This window comes from Sceloporus occidentalis, unplaced genomic scaffold (assembly GCF_023333645.1).
Source record: "Sceloporus occidentalis isolate IW3139 unplaced genomic scaffold, rSceOcc1.0.p SCAF_9, whole genome shotgun sequence".
Lineage (NCBI taxonomy): Eukaryota > Metazoa > Chordata > Lepidosauria > Squamata > Phrynosomatidae > Sceloporus > Sceloporus occidentalis.
In genome coordinates this window covers 41,749,730-41,773,933 of record NW_028316989.1, presented here as the reverse complement: position 1 = coordinate 41,773,933, position 24,204 = coordinate 41,749,730, and the positions used below count along the sequence as shown (strand labels likewise).

The 24,204-nt window shown below is 40.7% G+C and overlaps 1 protein-coding gene across 4 annotated transcripts; it reads right to left on the bottom strand.

Moving 5' to 3' along the window:
• Positions 1-1,446: 1,446 nt before the first annotated feature.
• On the bottom strand, positions 1,447-24,204 carry MTHFS (methenyltetrahydrofolate synthetase). Of its 4 annotated transcripts, none has more exons than XM_089537938.1 (4): positions 24,073-24,204; positions 13,671-13,938; positions 6,589-6,716; positions 1,860-1,933 (listed from the first exon to the last, which is right to left on the bottom strand). In XM_089537938.1, exons 1-3 carry the CDS (start codon positions 24,190-24,192, stop codon positions 6,598-6,600), a joined length of 507 nt encoding a protein of 168 aa, XP_089394064.1. In that variant the 5' UTR covers positions 24,193-24,204; the 3' UTR covers positions 1,860-1,933; positions 6,589-6,597. The 4 variants fall into 4 exon arrangements, with proteins under 4 accessions (XP_089394063.1, XP_089394062.1, XP_089394064.1 ...); XM_089537940.1 differs by lacking the exon at positions 6,589-6,716 and adding an exon at positions 9,335-9,433 and having other exon boundaries at positions 1,862-1,933; XM_089537937.1 differs by lacking the exon at positions 6,589-6,716 and having other exon boundaries at positions 1,447-1,933; positions 13,671-13,935.

Genomic DNA, 24,204 nt, shown 5'->3' with positions numbered 1-24,204 from the left:
GGGTGGGAGAGGTTTGATCAGGTAGGAAATACCCCAAAACTAACTGCCCACTCAGTTACAGTACACCAGGAACAAGCAACTTGGTGCCCTCCATATGATTTCAATTATGACTCCCCTAAGAAGTTGAGCTTATGGCAGCTGTAGCTCAACAACATTTGGATGAGGTGCCAGGTTGCCTGTACCAGTAGTTGTCACACAGATGCTGGAGATACATAAGATAGTACTATATCACCATTTCAGTAGGTGAACATGGACATGCTTAGTGGATATTAAAAATGGAAGCCATGGTGGTTGTAAAGCTTTAAAAAAAGCCCACCAAGCTGTATCTACACAACTCTAAGCATCTTTGTAAGTTTCTCCCTAGCACCAAAGAGACCCACTCAATGCCTCCTTCTCCCTTTTCAGAAAGTGACTCTGCATCTCCAAGCTTTGTATCCCTTAAAAATTTCTCTTTAGGTAAAACCTACTACTCTTTCTTTCTACCAACACAATGGCCCATTGAATTAACGACTGAATGGGATGTCAACACTAACATAGATCCTATTGATTCAATGTCACAGATTGACTTAGATAGAACTTGCAATTGCAGGTACATCTATAACATTTTTTGTACTCCTGGACAATGCATGTTTTCCAATAATAGTCCTAGAAACTCCCAACAAAATTCTTAGTTTGTATTATTTTCCCATCTACACTATGTCCATGTGCCAATTTATGTAACAAAAAACCCACATAAGCCCCAATGGTTGTGCTGGTGTGCGTGTATTTAATTATCTAGGTTTAATTAATCTGGTTTAAGCTTTTGTATCATGAATTTTTAATTATGTATAATCCACTTTGAGTCCCAAACTGGGACAAAGGCAGGATAGAAATTATTACTACTATTACTGCTACTACTACTACTACTACTACTGTTCAAGTTCAAAATACTAAGAGAAAAAGCTGATACACCACTAGAACCACTAAGAAACTCTCAGATCTTCCTCAATTCAGCCCGGTACCTGCTTCTTAATCCCAGAAATTTCTATACACCAGACACTGAGTTAGGACTGCTAGATGTTTTTTCCCCTTACAGGACTCCTTATATTCAACAAGTACATACTATTCAGGTATAGCATGGTGCTTTCCATGCTAAGAATAGGTGCACCTAAATACTCAGACTGGCACAGACAGACTGTAATTGCTTTGGGTTTAAAAGAACTTACCCAAGTTCTCCTAGATCATTAAAAGTGGGACAGAAAACACCTGAGATTTAAAAAAATGAAATCTGGGAGAAAGTGAAACTAATACTTGTCCATCTCTCTTCCTAGCTTTTTCATCCCGAGTTAACACTAGAACCAAATATTTGTGGGGGGAGTGAATATAAAAAAGAACTGTGACAGATTTTATTCAACCAAAAATGTGACGCTTTCGATATGAAACAAAACAGACAGGCAAGTAGACAACCATCAGTCAGATGAAATCAGTAAATGCATCTGACAGGTGCATATTTTGAGAAATAGAAATATAATCTCTTTATTTGAAATAGAAAATAATGATTACTCTACACTCAATGGAACTATTAAGTCTGAGTCAGTAGCGATGAGCCACTCACACACTCACACACATAAGTCCATAGTCAATATGGAGGTAAATAAGCATGTTTAAATTCTGTTTTAGGAATCCATTTTCAAAAATTCATATCTGTTTATCAAAGTTGTCTATCAGTCTTCCTTTTCTTCAAACAGGATTTCATCAACTTTCACATCGTTTTCGGATGTGGGGATGACCGCACACATTTGTTCTTTAAAAGCTAAGGCGATTGTGTAAGGTTTTCCTTTTGGGTGTTGCATACATCGGCTCAGGTAGGCATCATAGTACCCCTTTCCTCTTCCCAGTCTGTTGCCACTTTTGTCAAAACCAAGTCCTGGCATAAGGATAAGGTCAAGACCTTCTGTTGGTAAAGGAAAAGAAAAGAAACATATCAAAACGTATTTCATTATGATTGGGGGGTGCGCTGGGTTTGGGGATTTTTCTTTTTTAATTGTAATTTTAATTGTATGATGTGTTATTTTATACGGTTTTAATCCGCTTTGATTCCTTAAGAAAAAGTGGAATATAAATAATAATAATAATAATAATAATAATAATTAAAACTACCACTGAGTACTTCTTGCCTAACAAAACCTCATAGAATAGAGTTGGAAGAGACCACAAGGGCTATTCAGTCCAACCCTCTGCCATGCAGGAACTCTCAATCAAAACATCCCTGACAGATGGCCATCCATCATGAAATTCATAGGGTTGCCCTAAGTCATTGGACAGCTTCTACACATATACACATATATACACCATTTTGAATCCTATCTTGGAACAAAGGTGGGATATAAAGTAAATAAATATGAATAAATAAATAAATATTTGAAAGGTTACCATACTGAAGATGGAGCAAGCTTGTTTTCTGCTCCAGAGAATGGGACCTGGAGCAATGGATTCAAATATAGGAAAAGAGCCTCTGATAATCAGTTTGACAATAGGCATTTAATGGATCAGTGGTCTAAATCAGAATGTGGCACTGTCTTGTGATGCTAGCTGCAAGGCATGCATGCATCAAAATATGTGGGGGCTTTTTAACAAATACTGTTTTAAACCATGCAGATGTAATTGGTTAATTCACCAGTTACAACACATTTGATTAAATGACCATGATTTGCTTAGGTTGGTGACAGGTCTGGAGATAAGTACCATAATTCATTTTTCACACTTCAGACACATGAGTTTATAGACGCAATGCCTAAACATCTCCTTATGGATGTTTTCACAACTGGTACTTCTGTTCCTAATTCCTATTCCTCTCTCTGTTTTGTGTCTGACGGCAAGGGCATTTTTTATGAGGGTTTCTGTTTTTACTGTTTGGTTTTAATTCTTTTGAGTAGGTTCATCTCCCTGATTTTCTTTCTTTTCTTTCTTCTCTTTTCTTTCTTTCTTTTTTTACTGTTTGACAGCGGGTGCTTTTCTTTTCTTTTCCCCTCAAGGTTTTCGCAGGTATAATTATTTTTGCAGTTGATCTATTGTGCAATCAATAAGATGAAAACCCAGCGTGTGCATTTAATAATAATCAAGATTTTCCCTTTTTTTCTTGGGGGAACAAAGGGAAACATCTGGCAGCTGTACAACCACCGTAGCATTTTAACTACAGATTGGTCCATTTGGACTGCAGCAAAGGGGATAAAAGGAAAACAGGATTAATTACAGGCCAGGCCCCTGGCTGCGGGATTTCAAAATCCCAGCAGCTACCTGTCAGTGTTGTCACAATGAGTACATGGGAAGAAGGCATATAAATTGAGCACTAATAAGATGAAGCTCAGTCCTGACAAGATGGGGTGCTCTTGGTAGGTGATCTGTTAGCTTGGGAAATCATCTTCCTCTTCTGTCTTATTACTGTATATACTCGACTATAAGTCGACCTCATGTACAAGCGAGGGCAGGTTTTGGGACCAAAATTATGGATTTTGATATGACCCATGGATAAGTCAAGGGTAAAGCTTAGGGGAATGTAATGAAGGATGCAAAGGACAAAGCAAAGGAAAACAATGCCAAATTACAAAATCCCAGCAGCTATAACTATTTCTGCTCATACTAAAGGCTGGTCAGATGAGAGAGTAGAAGGGGATCTGTGATTCCAGGGCAAATTAAACTTTTTTCTTTCACCAGTGGGTGGATATGTGTGTGTGTGTGTGTGTGTCTGTGTCTGTGTCTGTGTGTGTCTGTCTGTCCTTACATTGACCCACGGATAAGTCGACTCAAGGTTTTTGACTCAATTTTTACCTAAATTTCTAGAATTATACATGAGTATATACAGTATTTATTCATCATTTCTGAAAACATTTTACCCCACCTTTCTACCAAAATAATAATAATAATAATAATAATTCCAAATCAGGTGTTGTTGTGTGCCTTCAAGTTGTTTCTGACAACCCTAAGGTGGGGTTTTCTTGGGCCAAGAATATGTTACTCATCCAAAGTCATCCACCGGGTTTCCATGGCCAAGTGGGGAATCCTGATTTAGAATCATAAAGTTGGAAAAGACCCCAAGGGCCATCCAACCCTCTGCCATGCAGGAACACAGAATCAAAGCACCCCCATGTGAGAGACGGCCATCCAGCCTCTGCTTAAAGACCTCCAAAGAAGGAGACTCCACCACCCTCCAAGGGAGTGTGTTCCACTGTCGAACAGCTCTTACTGTCAGAAAGTTCTTCCTAATGTTGAGGTGGAATCTCTTTTCCAGTGGTTAGAATCCATTGCTCCAGGTCCTAGTCTCTGGAGCAGCAGAAAACAAGGTTGCTCCATCCTCAATTTCTAGAGTCCTAGCCCTATGCTCAAACCAGTATGCCACACTGGCTCTCATCCAAATCAGATTTTTAAACCCAGAGAGTGAGAACAAGAGGGAGATTGCCATTCAAAAGGCGCAGGGCAAAACAGATAGGGGCAGGAGAGGAGAGAAAAGCAAACTCAAGTGCCAGTACATTTGTCATCACAGGCATCAACTGCATTCCAGTTGACTTTGATTCATAGTGACCCCATGAATAAGACATCTCCAAGATCCCAGTCTTCAACCTCTCTGCTCAGGTCCTGTAGGGCCATGATCTCCTTGATACTAGAGGCAGCTGTTCAGAGTAGTCATGCTTTCCAACAAGATGGAATAGATGCTGGACAGGACAATTGGGGACCATTCTTGGGACTGTACTCCCACTTCAAAAGGTGAGGCTCACAGTTCAGGTGGCCTAGTAGATTTAGCCAAATCAGTATACACCTTTGTCATGGGAGCAGTCAATAGACTGGCTCTGTGGTACCGCCATCTGTGAAGCTATCTTCTATTGGTAGGGCCTTCTAACCCAAAACTAATTTAAAGACAAGTTTTCTGTTAAAGACAAGTTGTAGGAAGAGAGAGCTAGGCTACATGGTCCAGAAACACAAGTCTTGTTTCCTTGGTGCAAAACAGTATTTCAGTCAAATTTGCTGGCAAAGTCGGAAACAAAGGAGGTCAGGGCATATTCTAAATCTGAATGGTGTATTTATATTACACCTCACCCACAGGGATAGAGGTATTGCTAGCCATCTCGCTTTCTAAGTTGATTCATGCTTCTGCCAAGCAGAACAAGGGAATGGGCTGCCGTCCTGAACTGCTGCCAAGCTTAAAGACAACCAATGTACAGATTTGCTATTTTTGTACCAATGTGGCGTAGGAATCATCAAGGGGACATTTGAAACAAATGAGCTTGCAGCAGTTGTGCAGCCCTTTGGAACAGGTCTCATCTTGCTAGTTTTTGGGGAGAAAACTTCAGGAACTTCTTATTCCTGAGGGATACAGGATCCTATTGCATTACAAACGAAGAGCAAAAGGAGCTCTGAACAAAAAAGGAAAAGCAGCATTAGAAATGGGCCACATATATGCCATCCTGGGATCTTTTGTGTAAGAATCTATTTCTCAAGCTAGCTTAATACTATGTAGAATCATAGAGTTGGAAGAGACCACAAGGGCCATCCAGTCCAACCCCCTGCCATGCAGGAAATCCAAATCAAAGCATCCCCAACAGATGGCCATCTAGCTTCTGCTTAAAGACCTCCAAGGAAGGAGACTCCACTACACTCCGAGGGAGTGTGTTCCACTGTCCACATGTACTCTGACTAGGGGCTGCTCTCCAGGGCCCTAAATGACCCAGCTCCTTTTAACTGGCGTGACTGCGACTGAACATGGGCATCTTGTATACCGGGTACTCTACCACTAAGCTCTACTTACTCCTTGTGTGTGTGTGTGTGTGATTATTTAGTCCCCTAATAATTGTGACTTTCATGTTGCCCAGGGGTGGGCAACTTTGGAAGGCTAGGGGACCAAATTACCTCCTCCAGAGGACCGGGGTGACACCTCTCTACTATACACCCTTCACTGCAAATAAGAAAAGAGGTCTTCCCCCAAAAATGTTCCCTACCCCACCTTTATGTTTTGTATTCTGGCTTATGTTTAATGTATGATTATTTTTCCTATCTAATGTTCTTGTTGTAATCCGCTTTGATTCCGTGGGAAAAAGGCGGAATAGAATAATAATAATAATAATAATAATAATAATAATAATAATAATTATTATTATTATTATTATTATTATTATTGGAGCTCTTGGGGGCATTTTGACCATGTTTTCACCTCTCGTACATCAGAGCAAACATCCTGCCCTATTGTGGAAGATGCCTGTTCTTAAGAGCAAGATGCTCTGCAAAGCTTTGGTATCAGTTTAAAAATACAATGATGAGATCTAAGAGTTCCTTAAGTAAACTGGTACGGAATTTTGATTGATTGATTGATTGATTGATTGATTGTCCAGAGGATTTTTGAATATTTTGGATTTCAGAATTCTGGATAACAGAGACTCAAGCTTTATAATGCGCAACTTTCAATTCCTCAATAATGAATCCTCCAAATGCCACATCACATTATTTTGATATGATCATAAAGGGATAGAGGCAGGATGCAAGAGTCGTCCCCTTCTCTTCCCTCCCCCAGCCACCTTGTTGTTTAATGTCTTCTGCCCAAAGTAAATTATTCCCTCTTACTTAATTATTTCAGGCTTCTCGCTGGGAGTTGCAATTTATTTTGCATATTGGTATCAATGCGGTGAGTGCTGTATGTGTAATTACTGCTGGGGCACTTGCATATCTCCTGCCAAGTCTTTTGTGTTTATCTGATTAAAAGAAAGCACAGAGAAAGAAAAATATAGATTGTTTGTCACACAGGAGTGGCATATTTTCCTAATAGGGAGCAAACACTCCTAACACATATGGTACTGGGCTTGTATTACTCAGAGTTTGGAAGAAATGTCTTTGTGGACTAGAATTGCAAGAATCCCATAACCAGCAGTTTTGGACATTTTAGTCCAAAATGGTAACCTCTCCAAGCTCTGGCTATTATTTTTGAATGGATAAATGACTGATTAATCTGGGAGAACTTCTTAGTTGATAAATATCTTTGAGAACAATTAATCTAACTAATTAATCAACCCTCTTATGCTTGTTTATTCAGGGGTAAGATCCAGTGAGTTTGATGCCATTCGTTGGGAGCAGTTTTCAAAAGCAAACACAGCATCAGTACAACAAATGAACAGTTGCAGGATTTACCTATTAAATCAATGTGTGAACTCAGCCTGAAACAAATAATTTTTTGAATAAATATTGAAAACGTACTCTGAGGATAATAAAAGGGGGGAGGATTAAAGCCTTCCGAGTCTTCAAATGAGAAAACCATTTTCTCCCCAAAATTGCTTCATGCATATATACCACAAATAGCCAAACATCTAATTCAAAGACATTTTTCAGCTCTTACTCTGTTCTAAGGATGGTATATTTGGTTTGAAATAGCTATCTAAGGAGTAGCATACAATGATAAATCAGGACACCACCCATCCCTGTGCAATTTAGAGTCATGGAGCTAAACTGGATACTATGGTTGCATCCACACTGCAAAAATAATCCGGTTTGACACTGCTTTAACTACCCTAGCCCAATGCTATGACATTCTGGGAATTGAAGGCTGTGGTGGCCCTAGAGCAGAGCTTAGCATTGAGCCAGGGCAGGTAAAGTGGTATCAAACCAGATTATTTCTGCAGTGTAGATGCAGCCTATGTCAAACATGCAGATTGCAGGGAACCTTCATTTCCTTTCTTTCTAGTAAGTGTGTAGGAGACCAGTCTGGACTGAGATCAGTGACTGAGAGTAGGATTTCCCATTAAATCCTCTTCCATGGGGACTTAAAAGTGAAGGGCAACTTTTACTGATAATATTAACAATAGTGGAAGGCAGGTGCTTCTGGGATTTAGAATAGGAAGCTGACAGGCTTCAACAGTTCAACATTTAATGGTATATTACCCCTATACATGGAGAGTCAATTTAACTATCATCACCTTATCAGTTTGGCCATCATAGCTGCAGTTGTCCTTTTCTATGACATGTTGAAATGTTTGAATACTCCTTTTGAAAGTTTCTAGCTAATTGCTGTCACCATCTTTTGGCAGTAAATCTGTCATGCACCAGCTAACTTCAATTCAGAAACACAAGCCTCAGCAAAATCAGAAAGCCCTATTCAGAAAAACTGAATTGATCACAGTATAACAGTGTTGTCAAGACTGAAGCATTTTGGGCTATACAGTATATTAAAAGCACATAGCAATTCAACCATTTTGTGGGCTTGCATCCAATTCGTCAGAGAGCCAGCATGTGTAATGGTTTTAGTGTTGGACTACAACTGGAGACCAGGGTTTGATTCTCCACTTGGCCATACAAACTCATTGGGTGGCCTTTGGTAAGTCCAACTCTCTGCCTTGGACCAGCAATGGTAAACCTCCTTTGAACAAATCTTAGCAAGAAAACCCCATGGCCTTAGGGTTGCCATAAGTCGAAAACAACTTGAAGGCACATAACAACAACAAATCCCATTTGTCTATATAACCCAAACATTTTCCCAGAGCTGCCCTAACTTCTTCAGGTTTTCTCACAGAACTGACTTTGATAGCTTGGGGCTTGGGTCCTCCTTCCCACACATCAGCGCATTACCTGGAGCCTTTATTGTTAAACAATCCTTGCACGCAGCATCCGAAGTGGTGTAACACACCCTATGATCCAGTGTTTCGAAGCATAAACAAGAGTATGGCTAATAGGTATGGCAGAATATATGATTCTGACAGAATTCATTATACAGTACTTATTTTATGTAGTGCGGAGAAGTCCTTTAACATTTCCATCTTCAATCTATCCTCAAAACAGGTTATTTTTGTAGCATTACAAAATAAATAATGCTTATTTTGAGTTCCAGCATTTTTATCTATTGTCAGACAGACAGGGTGGCATAGTGGTTTGAGTGCTGGGCTACAACTCTGGAGAGCAGGGTTCGATTCCCAGCTTGGCCATGAAACCTACTGGCTGACCTTGGGTAAGTCACGGGCTCTCAGCCTCAGAGGATGGCAATGGCAGACCTACTCTGAATGAATCTTGCCATGAAAACCCCACAATAGACTCGCTTTAGGGTCACCATAAGTTGGAAATCACTTGAAGGCACACGGAGCACAAGCACATATATTGTCTACCACACCATTCATAGTTTTATCAAACTCTCAGTGCATCTGTTCCACTTCAGTTCACTCCATTGGCATGTGTTTTTAAAACTTGCAGACAATCATCTTAATAATAATAAGTGTGCACCTATCACAGCTGCTTTCAGACCTCTGTGAGAACATCTGATCTCTCCTGTACGTGACTGCAATGACTGAGCAAGATTTTAATTATATCCGACTAGGAAAAAGTCACTCACACTTGAATCTATGATATACTGTCACCTGCTGGTCATGGAAAGTGTTTCCATGTCTGGTGGAAGCTGGCAGAGGTCTGTCTAGTTCCCTCTGCGCATGTTCTGAAATGACAGAGCCATTTTAAACCAAACACTAGTTCTGCCACTGACTCAGCATATTTCATTGACATATTTCATTCTGCAAACAAGTGTCACTGAGCAATAATACATGTTTTCAAATGTGTGTACACAGCATTTCTATTTTTAGAAAAATGGTTTTCATATCTATTTTTAGACATGAAAACCAATAAAAAGGATGTTGTCAAAGCAGCACATAGACCAACAGTGGCCAACTTCCATAGGTTAAATAGCTGCACCCAGACCTCAAAAAGTCCCACCATCTTAACCCATTTCAACCTCCACCTCACCCTAAAAATGTTTGGACCAAAAACGTCCAATTGCACCTCTCCAAAACCTCCAGGGCATATCACTGGCCATTTTAGTCAGGTGGGGAAGTCAGAACTATTTTAAAATTGGGGAGGTTCAAAACCAAACTATTTTAAAATTGGGGAGGTTCAAAACCAAACATTATTTTCTGGTTACTTCTGGTTTTACAAAAGGGCTAAAACAGACTCAGTGCCACTGATGTCTCAAAATGGTCAGTTGTACTCTTGAGAGCTTTCTCGGTGCCATAGCATAGGCCATTTTTAAACAAATGGCTTTTTGGGGCACGCTGCTGAAAACACACCCCTAGGTGCCACATTTGCCTTGCAGAAAGTCCCACTAAACACAGTAGGAGTGTCCTCCGAGTGGGCAAGTATCTCATTTGCAATGCAACTCTTTTAGTGGGTGGACGAGTCTTTCAATTTTGTCTGAAAGTGGTGTGATTTAAGTATATGAACTCTGGATTGGTTAACACTTAATGCTTAACACTAAAGTTTTGTGTTCTATGAGCAAATATGGATGAGGCTGGGGTATGCACACTATCTAAGCATGCAGCTAAGGAAAAAGGAGGGGAAAGAGGGCATTGCTACCCCAAATAAGAATTCTGCCGGTCAGACTTGACTAGGACTTGTATGGAAGACCACCAATGAATACCAAGTTCTATAGGCTGTATTTCAGAGAAAGGGACTGGCAAAACACCTCTGAGTATTCCTTACCTAAAAAACTCCTACAAAATTCATGGGGCCGCCATAAGTTGATAGCCAACTTGAAGGCTCATGCGTGCGTGCACAGACACACGGCAGAGAGGTCCAACATAGCTGTACCTATTAAATGTAAATGGGTAAGTATTTCTGTGGGTTCACTTTTGATATCTTCTCAAAGTTTGGAAATTTCTTCATATATATATATAGAGAGAGGAAATAAAACTGAAAGTCTCATCCAATTTAAATCAGATACTTGTCCACTCAGAAGAGATTCCTACTGTGTTTAGACAGATTTTCTGCCAGACAAACGTGCATAGGATTGTGCCTATTTACCCGGGAATACACTCCATACCTTCCAACTGTCTTGATTTGGCAAAGATCATCCTAATTAATTTTTTGCTGTCCCGCTTTTTCAGTAGTTTTAGAAATGTCCCAGTTTCTCTCTCCTCCTTCCATTTCCTACCATTGTCCTCATCTTACTTCAGTTGCTACAAGCTGAGTTCACTTTGCAAAATTAACTTGGCAGGAGGGGAATAAAGGGGAGATGACAGAATCTTGCCCTTCCCAGCAAGGTTAGGCAAAAGCAAACTGCTACAGCTTCTCCTAGTTGTGTATTCTTCCTCATTCATAAGGTTTGTCATAATGACCACACTCTGATCTTGCTTGACTCATATGTGTCCCAGTTTTCATCTGTGAAATTTATATTAGAAGACGGAGTGTTTGACAAGACTTGGCATTTCTCAAAAGCAATCCCTTCCTCCCAAAAAGTTTCCTCCACCAGAATACATAATACCTCCCTAGACCCAAATCCAGTCTTGCTCCATGTGTTAAAGCACTATGGCTCATTGTCTTTGAGCAGGAGTTCACCCCAAACTTCAAATCCTTTCATTAAAAAATAAATTACATTAAGAGCTAAGCCTTGATTTTCAATTTTGTCTCATGCCATTGTCTTCTTATGACTGGCATTAAAAATGTTTTTAATTAATCTCTCACTTGGATATACATTGTTCTGGAAATTTTTAATCAACCTTCCCTGAAGGCAAGGAAAATCTAATAGTCCTGGCAATCACTTTACAATCTTGTTTGGAACATTTTCTGTTTTCCTATTACGCTGTTATATTTAACACCATGCTGCTCCCAACATATGTACTCCATCTATCTGTCACTTGGCACATATCTTACCGTATTTAAATCCTTCAGTAGTGCTACTGCAATGTCATTTATACATGAGGCAATTTTTCAGAGCTCCTAATGACAACTAAACTCCTATGGAATGACAGTCTGAAAATGATTAATATTGCTCACTCATTATACCTTCAAGCCTATGTATGCAAATGAATTAATTTCTCTCCACTCCCTCCCCTGTTAGAGTTGCTCTTCCTCTAGTCTCCTCAATGTTTTTACCTTTTTGGTATACTTTTAGAAGCAAACTATATTTTCACAAGACCTCTGCAGACCCAGTTCACATCCCCATTGGGTAGCCTTGGTAATAATCGTTCTGTCTCATTCTAACTTACCTTCTAAGGTTGTAAAATGCACTGAATGATATAAGCTCCCTTTGAACTTTCTGGAGAAAGGTGATCATGTACATTTCATAAATAAATGCTCAGATTACATAACACACTGTGCATACAACTGCCTTTAATCTACACTGGAATTTCCAGTGAGGTTGTCTCCCTGAACGTCTGCGGACTGCTCCTTCCTTTTTATTGTTCTAAATCTCAATTAAAAACATCTAATGCTTTTGGGATTTTAAGACATAGCTGTCAGTCCAGATCAGTATGCAAATGGATCTTGTAGCACCTTTGAGACTGAGCCTGCTGCCACACTGCAAAATTAATGCAGTTTGACACCACTTTTACTGTCACAGCTCTATTCTATGGAATCCTGGGATTTGTAGTTTGATGCGGTACCAGAGCTCTCTGACACAGAAGGCTAAATCTCTCACAAAACTACCAACTCCCAGAATTTTATAGCATTGAACCATGGCACTTAAAGTGGTAGATGCAGACTGAGAGATTATTCTCAAAGGTGCTACGAGATCCCTTTCCATTTTGGAATTTTAATGTTATTTTATAATCTTATATATTTTAGTTAAATGTATTTGTCAGTTTGTTTTATATAATATTGCATTTGATTTTTGAATATCTATCTAGATAATTCATTTTACAATTGTATTCCAAAGTTTTATATTTGTATAACTTCTTCCTTCCCTTAAGTTGAAGACCATCCTGTTCAGGGCAGCGTTCCCAGGCATTGCATAATTGTCACTTGCTATTTGATGTTCTATTGTTGCCTGTTTTATTGAATCATTTGCTATGTATTTTATATGTATTATCCTACTAGAGAGGCCCCTTCCCCACCACCACTCCCTTTGTGTCTTGTCTTTTTAGATTGTAAGCCTGAGGGCAGGGAACCGTCCAATTAAAAAGATTGTAGGTACAGCGCTGTGTAAATTTACAGCGCTTTATAAATAAAGGTTAATAATAATAATAATAATTATAATAATAATAATTATATATGTGTGTGTGTGTGTGTATTTATGTATGTAGCTAGATTGTACGACTGTGGCAAGGCTGACAGTTGTTGTTCTTTCACTTGCAAAGCATCAGATACACTGATGATACATTTTGATTTTCTATTTCCAGTTGCTCACTGATAGAAGAAAAAATAGGATTTGAAGGATTCCAATTTGTTGTGCCACCATTGGGAAGAATGGGACTTGAGGTCCTGAATATTTCTGTATCCGCGGGTGGGTTCGAAATGGATCCCCCACAGATACAGAGATCCAATTCTATGGTAAAAGGAAGTCTGTGGGCCATATGCTGCTGCTTGCCTGTTTGGATCTGTAGCTGCTATTGCCACTGGAAATGAACTGCAAACAACCCCTTTTTCCACTGTCCTTTTTCAGAAGGGAAGGAAATAGGGAGTCTGCAAGGTTCTGGGATGGGATGATACTCTGGCCCCCTTCTGTATCCTAAAAAGATGTTACACTAATGCTGGGGTGGTGCAATCCAGCACTGGGAAATTGCCTAACTCTATGTGATTTGAAACAATTTCCCCCAAAATGTGCATGTTTGCCCATATAGGCAAATCACTGAACTTTGTCTGCACATTCTTTCAGTGTGTGATGCATTCCTCCCTGCTCTACTTTTAGTGATGGATAAGTGGCCACCCTAAACTAATTACCATCACCTGCAGCCCATACTAACCTGGTGCAGTCAAGGCTTCTTCCCTAACATCCTTTTCATCAGGTTGATGTATGTTCCAGGATGTCAGAGGGAGAGAGGCAATTTCCGCGTAGGAAGCTAACTTTACCATGTCCATGTGGTTGCTCTGGGGCTCGTACCGTGGAATGAAACAGTCTTTGCCTCGGTGAAAAATGTCTTTAATGATTTCTTCGGTCTGGACCTCATCCGCCATACTCAGGAAGACTGAAATGCGCTGGGATGCTTGGTACTTAGCATGTTGTATCACCTGCTTTTGCAGAAGAAACATTTACATTCAGAGTTTATGAAGAGGAAGAAAAATAATACCAACCTTATTTAAAGCCCCTGTTTTCCATGAATTTAATAATCTAATCTTTATTAAATGCAATTTCTTCCAAGTGCATGAAGCTCAACTTGCTCTCATTTGTCCATATCTGTGGACAGGACATATCTTTATATCCAATATAGAAAAAAGGTGTGATTTTTAAAAAGGGAAAGTGAAAGAAACTAGAAATGGCAGATTCTTCCACCCTTGTTTTGTCCAGGAGAATAATTTATCACTATTTGTATACTTCTCCTAGAGATTTGAATTCTCAACTCTTATACCATGATGAATAATTTCTGTAGTTTTCTCCCCCCAAAAAAAATACTTTGATGCAGTTCTCTCTCCAGATTTTAATGTAGAATATAGCACAAGAGTTGTTCCTCTAGTTTTCTTCCCAATGGGGTTCTCAACTATCAGGAGTTATTGGCCAAATAGTTACCTTTCCCCAGCTCTTCCCAAATGTAATGTGCAGCCACAGTTGGCCCATAACCACAGTTGACCCATAATCGAGAACGGAAAAGAAATCACTGTCATGGGGAAAGAACGTGGGAAGACAAAATGATCTCCCACTCTGAGTCAATTTTGTTTTGGTTTTTTGCTCTGAAATGCCCAAAATGATCTCTTAAGTGGTGTGGAAGGCATTTCCCCCATGTTTGGAGCCCCCTGAACCTCTGGGATCAAAACAAAATATAGCAAAATCCCCCCTTCCCTAGGATGGTCCCAAAACTTTAGAGAGCATTTGGGGACATCTTTATTTTTCTTGTGTTTTCTTTTTTTGGTGGGATCAGGTACACTGAGGTGTGCAACCCTCCAAGGTCTCTTTGAGGGCTAATGCGGAGCCCCTAGTCTTCCACAGTTGCCCATCCCTGCTCTAGAGGCTTGACCTCTCATTTGCAAGCCATGGTTTACATACCGCCAGAATAACTTCTGCTCCAGACCACTGCACCCATTTTAAATTGGTTTAATCCTCTGAGCCCCCCGCTTGTGATCCAAACTTTCCTTCTTTATTGAGAATCAATATCAAACCACACTCCGCTTTAAATTTTGCATGTTTTCCAATATATTTGCATTTATATTAAATGGGCTTTGAAATAGGATTGCTTTCCTCGCCACTGCCCCGGGGAGATAACAGAGATCATGTTTGAAGGTGTAAGACACATGCAGTGGAAACTTCCACAACCTGCAACATGGTGAGTGAGACTGCAAACGACACCAAAAGTTTGCAGAAGGGAAATACGTTTGCCTTCCTGGATCAGCGGATGGCCCTTATTGCAGAATCAGAGCATGCAAAGCAGCAGGACTTCAATCACTGAAGCAAACATTAAGCAAGCAAAGCCATCCAGTGACTAATTAAACAACAGTGGGAAGGTCAGCCCAGTGCAGTTACTCCAATTTCAAATTAAGACCTCTGGAAAATGACTATCTAGACTAAGACAGTCAAAATAACTATTCTCTCCTCCACTCCCCTTATATTTCTTTACTTTCCAACCCAAAGATGCTTTTCAGCACATTTTCATCCATCATTCTGCATCTGAAAGACGATAGGTGTGTCAGTATCATTCATGCAATGATTGTCATTGTCCTGCTACATTTTAGATAATGACATTCTAGATCAGGCATGAGAAACCAGTTCTTGACCTCCAGATTTTCTTGGACTCCCATCAGTCCTAGCCAACATGGCTAGTAGTTAAGGCTTTAAGGAGTTGGTACACAATACCTAGAGGCCCACAAGAAGGACCACCAGAATGACTTCTGCTCCAGACCACTGCACCAATTTTAAATTGTTTTAATTCTCTGAGCCCCTTCCTTGTGATCCAAACCTTCCTTCTTTATTGAGAATCAACATCAAATCACATTCCACTGGTGGAACAGTGGTTAAATGCCAGTACTGCAGCCACAATGTTGTGAGCTTGAGACCAGGGCCAGGGATGTAGCCTATGGGGTTCTTGGGGTCCGGACCCCCCCTTCTATTAGAAAAATGAATGGTGTGTGCTGCTGCACCACCGCACCGAAGCCCCATTATAATGGTGGCACTTAGTCTGCCCCCCCTTCCTAAAATCCTAGCTATGTCCCTGCCAGGGCTCCATGGTTGACTTTTGTTGGTCGGTAAAATAAGTCCCCAGCTTGTTGGGGCCAATTGGCTTACAGATTGTAAACCGCTTAGAGAGTGCTGAGTTCACTATTAAATAGTATAGAAATGTAAATGATATTGCTATTGCTATCCACCATACTGGATGGTAGTAAAAGGACTATGGCGTGGTACATACCGCCCCAAAAGGGTGGGCTGGAGGTGTCCATTTTAACTCCGGAGGGACGCCACAGCAGCCAAACCACACGGCGTCCCTTCGCAGTAAAAAGAACCCAGAAAAAACTGGTTGTTTTTAAGGCGCCTGGCATATATCACAGGTGTGCCATTGGCGCACTAGTGATGTAAGTGGCACGCAGCGATGTGTGGATGGGACGGCACCATGATGCTACTGCCGTTACATGCTAGGGTTGGGGAGTGTGCAGTTACTGCACATTCCCAAATGCTAGTATCAGCAGCGGCACGACACGTTTTGCCCGTCTGTACCGGGCCTAACTTCTATCATATAAAACAGAACAGGGAAATCTGTTCTCTGACCACACCCTGATGTCACTGGGCATCATCTCTGGTCTTTGGTCATACTGACTGTCATCCTGAGAAGCATAGGCTCCCCACTCCTCCTATAAGAAGTGTTATAAATTCCATTTCTATCAGCTTCAGTTCTGCTGTTTCCAATTAGGAATAACTAAAGGCAGCTCTTCCATCAGGCAGCAGAGCAGAAGGAAAGAATAGAAGCAAGGCTATACCTTTGATTCTGTTGAGAGACCAGCTGCTTTTGACCTCCCTTAGCTGTCTCATTTCTGCCTGCTCTGTGCCTCCGAGATCAATGATTCACTTCCTTGAGCCCACCTAGTTTAGTACACAAATCCAAGGTGACCTGTATTTCCACACTGCAGGAATGTTACACAGCAATGGGAGAAAGTTCAAGCAAACATCAGCAACACAAATCAGACCTCTGTAGGGACTGGTCAGAAGGAACTGCTGACGCTTAGTCTTAAACAGAACTTCAGAATTACAACCGAATACAAAAGCACTGTAATCCAAAACAACAATTTACTATAATGTATAAGAGACAAAGATTTTTATAAAGTAGTTTTAAAATAATTGGAGTACATAATTTATTACACTGCGGTCTTACATGCCAATGGACTGTGATGGATCATAAATTATTGGAAAGTCTGTGTTTTCATGTGAGACTGCTGAGTTATTATATTTGTCTCGCCACAAACCCATGCATGATGTGGAAAGGGGATGTTTGCAGGCAGAGAAGTTGGATCATAAGATATAGACCCCACAATTAAGATTGCCATACCCCAGTTTGGCCTGGATCCTAGGGTCATCTGACCCAGATACCAAGCTTTTATTATTTAAAAAAATTAGTTGGATCATAAACTTGGATTATGGTTATTTTACCATGAAAATCAATAAGACTTTCCCTGAAGTCTCATTATTTAGTAAGATTTAGTATTATATTGTTTGATTGCCTTTGCTACATTTCTCTGCATTATTAATGCTGCCCCATTATCTGACTCAGAATATCCCATTCCTTTCCACTTTAGCTCATTCACCCCAACTAGTGCAAAGTTTTTATGTTCCATTTCTTATTTTACTATGGCTGCATCTACTCTGCAGAAATGATGCAATTTGACACTGCTTTAACTGCCATGGCACAATGCTATGGAATTCTGGGAGCTGTAGTTTTGTGAGATATTTAACCTCTGTCAGAGAGCTCTGGTGCCCCAACTAACTGCACTTTCCGGAATACCATCGCATTGAGCCATGGCAATTAAAGCGGTGCCAAATTTCATTATTTCTGCAGTGCAAGTGCAGCCTTTGTCAAGCTTCCCCTGATTCATCCTTCTCATATTCCATGTTTCTATAATGTGTCAGACTGTATCTCCCATAATCCCCAAATTTATTTTTTGAAAGATAATGAACGTTTCCCATTCCTCCCCAGGACTATCCCTAATGATGTTTAAAATAAAAACAGAAACCTCAGACTCATTTTGCATCTTCTAACCATGCAAAAATTCCTCCACCCATGCAAAACTACACCAGGGAAATCCCCTAACTGTGCAAAAATCCCCACTCTACCTTTAAGTGGCCTCAGAAGGCCACAGGTTTGTTATTAGAAGGTGGTATGTCCCTTGTAATGAAACCTGTACTGTCCCTCCTCATGCTTTTCTTAAGGTCAGGGTGTGTGTCTCCATGTTTAAAGTTTACCAACATCAGGATACACACAGAGACCCACACACACACATACATACCAATCCCCCCAAAATGTATATACCTTTAACACTGTCTTATTGTGGGGATGCCTTAAAAACTGAATTTATAACACAAGCCAAAGGCCTGAGAATGAATATATATGCAATATTTGAGGAAGAACATAAAAAACAAAATATGCATTGTTGACTGTGCCTTCAAGTCATTTCCAGCTTATGGCAACCCTAAGGCAAACCTACCATAAGGGTTTGTTGGCAAGATTTGTTCAGATGAGCTTTGCCTGAGGCTGAGAGCATGTGACATACCCAAGGTTGCTAATGGGTTTCATGGCCGAGTGGAAATCAAACCCTAGTCTCCAGAGTCATAGTCCAATGCTCAAACCACTACACCCCGCTGGCTCTAAATACATTTGAAGAATTAAAGATTATAACAGTAGAGAAGTGTTGGGAAATTACTAGAGAAATGTTAAGTGAGGTTTGCAACTCTGTGCTTTGACAATGAAAGCAGTCCATTGCTGCACAGGGATGCAAATCTGAACGCCTGTAATTTAAAAATGGAATGTGTAACTCTGATTAAATCATTATTATAACATTTATTCTTCAATATAAATGTATTGACTTAGCCTTCAAATAATCACCAGAGCTACTATTAACTGTTAAAGGTTGTATAGATTTTTGGAGGGTGTGTGTGTGTGTGTGTGTGTGTGTATAGCACTTCTGCAAACCTGGAGGTTTCCCCAATTCTCTCGGTACTTTCCTTTTGTGAGAATTGTGTGGATTGCTCATTTGGGCTGCCTAAGCAAAGCTCTCTGAACTAGTTGTCACCATCACATAAATTAACTCTGTTCTGTGTGCCTACATAATTGGCAATAAGTGCCACTGAACTCACTGGGACTATGGCTGCAGTTATAAAATCCTAGACTCTGAATGTAATTGTACTGCAGGGAGAGACAGGGGCTCCATAGATATCAATGTGCATTATGTTCAAACTACATTAAGCCATTGCTTCTCAGTGGAGCCCTGGAACTCTGTCAGACCTGGCTTGACGGCATTACTAAGAGGAAAAGCCTTCCATATAAACCTGATCAAGAAGTAATAAAGTCAAGCACAAAAAAAGCATGGGTAGTTTCCACATCCAACCCAACAACAGCATTCTACAAGGTGAACAGAAAAGCAATGTTGGGTTGGAACCTGAAGACCCATACTTTCCCATACATTTTATAGATGGGAATTGGGATAAATATGGCCAAGCAACACCAGAATGTGGTCAACATGGCAAATATTATTATTAATGAGGAAGCGTACATAAATTAGGAGATGCTGCAGCAGTTTGCTTTTACCTGAGCCAACTGGAAAGGGCAAGATTCCACCTTGACTTTTCACTCCCCGCTGCTAAGTTACCTTAGTGCAAACTACCTCTGTGCTTTGAATTCAGTTTGCAGCAACTGAAGTAATCTGAGGACAAGGGGGAAAGTGAGTAGGGAGGAAAATGGGACATTTTAAATGCAACTGAAAAAGTGGTATCACACAAGATTAACTGGGACCGTCCCTTCCAAACTGATACATGTCTGTACCTTGCTTCCACTCCTCCAAAGGCATCTGAGGAAGTAGGCTGAAGTCTACGAAAGCTCATGCTGCCAATTTCTTTCTTTCAGTCAGTCTCAAAGGTGCTACAAGATCTTTCTGTGTCCTGATTCTACAGACTAACATGGCTATATCTTTGAATCCTTCCAAATTGAGAGTATGAAGTGCCCCATAAGAAAGGTTAAGATCGCTGCATAAGATAGAAATGTATGCAATCATGCATGGTGTGGGGAAACTGTGTGCAATACTGCAATGGAGCTGAATGGTGGGAGGACATCATTAAAACTATGAAATTCTCCGCCGCAAGATGTAGTGATGGCTGCCAACCTGGATGGCTTTAAAAGAGAATCAGATACTTTAAAGGATGTCAAAGCCATTATTATTTATTGGCTACTGGTATCATCTCTGGCATCAGAGGCAGTATGCTTTGGTATCCCAGTTGCTGGGGAATAAATGCTCATGTCATGCTGGGAGAGTTACATTAGGCAATTTCTCGGCCGCTCTTTAAAAAGAATGCTAGACTAGACAGGGCTTCCATCCGATTCAATGATATGTCATATGCTGTCACATTGCACCTGGTTGTCTGTCTGTATTTCTTTCAACTGTACATTTGGTGGGCAAAAAACTAGGGATACGTTTTGCAAATGTTTGCTGCTGTTTCTTTTCACCCATTATACAGGTGTGTTTTGGACCGTAGTTCATGACCTGTAAGGATACCTTCACTTACTTCTAATTCACTATGGAAGAAAGCAGGGCCTAAGTACCCTAAAGGCACCAAATCCCATTTGGTCTTGGAAGCTAAGCAACGTCAATCCTGGTTAGTGCTTGGATGGGACACCAGCAATTAATGCCACTTGCTGTAGGCTATATATCAGAGGAAGAAACTGGCATAACCAACATACTGCAGAAATAACCCAGTTTGAGACTGCTTTAACTGCCCTGGCTCACTGCTAGGGAATCCTGTAGTTTGTTGGGGCACCAGAGCAATCTGATGGAGAAGGTTCAATGTCTCACAGCACTACAATTCCACAGTAGTGAGCCAGAGCTGTGAAAATGAGGTCGAACTGGATTATTTCTGTGGTTTGAATGCAGAACCAGAAGCCTTCTGCCCACACCCTTCCATCATCTGGAGTTCCCACACACGCATGTGTAAAATTCCCACACTGGTTTGACACCAGGGTTGTGGCTGGGGAAGCCCCACAACTTCTCCATGCTCCTCAAAGAAATGGGAAGCGGAGGAGTGGGTGGGTTTCAGTTGGCCGAAAATAAAAGTAAAAACCCTTTCTTGGGCATGAGGAGGGAAAAGGTAAAGCACTTGGTTCTCTGGCACCTCAGAGTCTAGGGTGGCAAAGCGGAGTTTGGGCACCATGGGCGAATAGGGAACAAAGGAGGAGAGACAAAATGCAACAAAATGGAACTTAAAGTTCTCTCACAAGGGGAAATCCTGCCCTGGGACCAGAGGCTGCATGCACACTGCAGAAATAATCCAGTTTGAGACTGCTTTAGCTGCCCTGGATCAATGCTAGGGAAATGGTAGTTTCTTGTGGCACCAGAGCTTTCTGATAGAGAAGGTTAAGGAAACGTTCCTATTGTGATTTAAAGTGAACTGCTGATCGGGTTATAGGATCATCGTTCCTATTTGAAACCGGTTCCGATCCTACTGTGATCGGTTTCAATCGCGATGAAGGCAAATGCAAAAAACCTGCTCTTTCCTGACACTAGCTCTTTGGAGGTTGTTTTGAAAAGAATTGATCCCAAAGTGTGTTCAAGAAGTGGGAATGACGGATTTGAATTGCATCATTCTGGAGGGGAGGGATTCATGGCAGAGGGGTGTTTACCATCCCTCCTCAGTTTTTGGTAGTTCCACCATCTCACCTCCCAGCGCTGCCTTTGCGCTTGTGGTGTGACCTATGGGCGCATGATTTTTTAAAAAATAAACAAAATAAAATTGATAGAAGACTCGATTCATTGATACTGCAACTACTAGCAATCAGCGAGGCAAGTAGTTGCAAAACCAATGAATCAAATCTTCTATCAATTAAAAAAATAGATAGAAAATACAATTCACTGGTTTTGCAATTACTTGCAATTACCTGGGCGACCCAACAGCAGCTCATATGAGGCAAGTTGTTGCAAAACCAATGAATCAAATCTTCTATCAATTTATTTTAATATATATATATGTGTGTGTGTGTGTGTGTGTCCTAAGCAGGGCTGCCCAGGCTGCCGCTTGTCACTGATGACTCATTGATTGACATGCATTTTTGAAGTGGCGCAAAGTAGTGGGGATGACAATCATACCAAAAAAGAAGCAATTACCAGGGGACAATGAAAAGATCTGCTTTCATAGTGGGAACCATGGACCTTTTGGAATCAATGTACCAACATGGAGCGAGGGCAGATCACAAACCTGTTTTAAAAGCAAGTGGGAATGAGCTCTAAGGCCTGTTACAGATTGCCAAAATAAAGCTGCTTCGGGTCTCTTTGAAGGTATGCTATTTAAATGATGCATGGGTCCTAAGAGTCCAGAGGTCGCGCCAAAGCCACACTCCATTCCTAAGTACTGGAGTGCAGCTTTGGTGCAGCTTCTGGATTCTTAATGCATCATTTCTGCATGCATCATTTAAACAACATACCTCCAAAGAGACCTGAAGCAGCTTTATTTTGGCAGTCTGTAACAGGCCTAAGTGTCTCAAAAAAGTACAGTTCCCAAAATTCCTTAGCACTGAGCCATGGCAGTTAAAGTGGCGTCAGACTGGATTATCTCTACAGTGTGCATGCAGACAGCAGAGAGAAACCAAGACTGCATCCACACTGAAGAAATAATCCTCTTTAACTGCCCCAACTCAATGCCATGGAAGTCTGGGGAAGCATAGTTTATTGTTAGGAATGTTATGCAGAAGTTATGAATGGACACTATAGAGAAAGAAGGATTGTGCAACAAAGTAGCTGTTAGGTGAACTCATCTATACGCCAAATGTTATTTTGCAGGCCTTGTGCACATTTCTGCCACTTGTTTATTTATTATTTTGTTATTTCATTCATAACATCATTTACTACATTAATTAATTAATTCATTCATTTCATGACATTCTTTCATTTATTATATTATTTCATTCATTCCATTTATTTATTATTCATTTTATTTTATTTTTATCCCTCCTTTCTCCCAAAGTGGGACTCAAGGCGGCTCACGGACGCAAAACACAACAGTTAAAACTGTGCAATTAAAATCATCAAAATATAAAAAAAATTACAAATATAAAATCTAAAACATACAAAGTTATAACACACGGTGGAAACAATCTTGTTTGGGGGTCACTTGAATTGCCCTGGCTCAGTGCTGGGGAATTCTGGGAACTGTAGTTCCGTGATCCGTTAAGCCTTCTCTGTCAGAGAGTGCTCCGGTGCCAGAATAAACTACAATTCCCAAGATTCCCTAGCACTGAGCCAGGGCAGTTAAAGCAGTCTCAAACTGGATTATTTCTGCAGTGTGTTTTGGACCTTGGCTTTATGTGCTATAGGGGTGTGAAATCCTTGCTGCTTGGTTTCAGTGTATATACAGTATACACAGTATATGTATATGTAGGTATATGTGTCTCACACATATATATATATACACACATACATACATATATACTGTATATATATATATGTATATATATATATATATCCACACACACACATATATGTATATATCCACATACACATATATATGTATACGTGTGTGTATATACACACACACTGTGTGTACACACACACACACACACACACACACACATATATATATATATATATATATTCTTCTTAGGCTTCTTAGGTCCAAACCACACTGCAGAAATAATCCAGTTGGAGACCACTTTAACTGCCCTGGTTCATATAAAGATATAAACAAACAAACGACATTGAAAACAACAAACTGCCATCCCTAGAACTGTGGTTCCTGGGAAGTGTAGTTCCTTGTGGTCCCAGAGCTGCCTCTTATATAGAAGGCTCTGTGTCTCCCAAAACTAATTCCCAGGATTCCCTAGCACTGAACCAAGGGCAGTTTTAAAAAAAGGGGGGGGGTCTCAAAAAGTGGGTTTGTTTCTGCAACGTGTCCTGGACCCTCCTCCATTTGGGGATTGCTGCTGGAGTAAGGAGAGGCAGGAGGAGGAGGCGTCCTGGATGGAAAGGAGGACTCACCTGGGCTGCCAGCAGCCTGGACTGCCTGCCCTTCTCGGCTGGGCTGAGGGCTTTCAGGCTGCGCTTCAGCTGGGCTCTCAAGGCTGCCTTGGCTGCATGGAGGGAGGCAGCAGAAGCCATGTTTCCTGGGCT

Bases quoted from the DNA above. Each gene is read 5' to 3' on its own strand.
- MTHFS (XM_089537936.1), bottom strand. From the start codon at position 24,192: ATGGCTTCTGCTGCCTCCCTCCATGCAGCCAAGGCAGCCTTGAGAGCC. The intron at 13,939-24,072 runs GTGAGTCCTCCT...CTTCTGCAAAAG, and splicing joins CCAGGCTGCTGGCAGCCCAG to CAGGTGATACAACATGCTAA. The intron at 1,934-13,670 runs GTTAGTATGGGC...CTTTACCAACAG, and splicing joins AGAAGCCTTGACTGCACCAG to AAGGTCTTGACCTTATCCTT.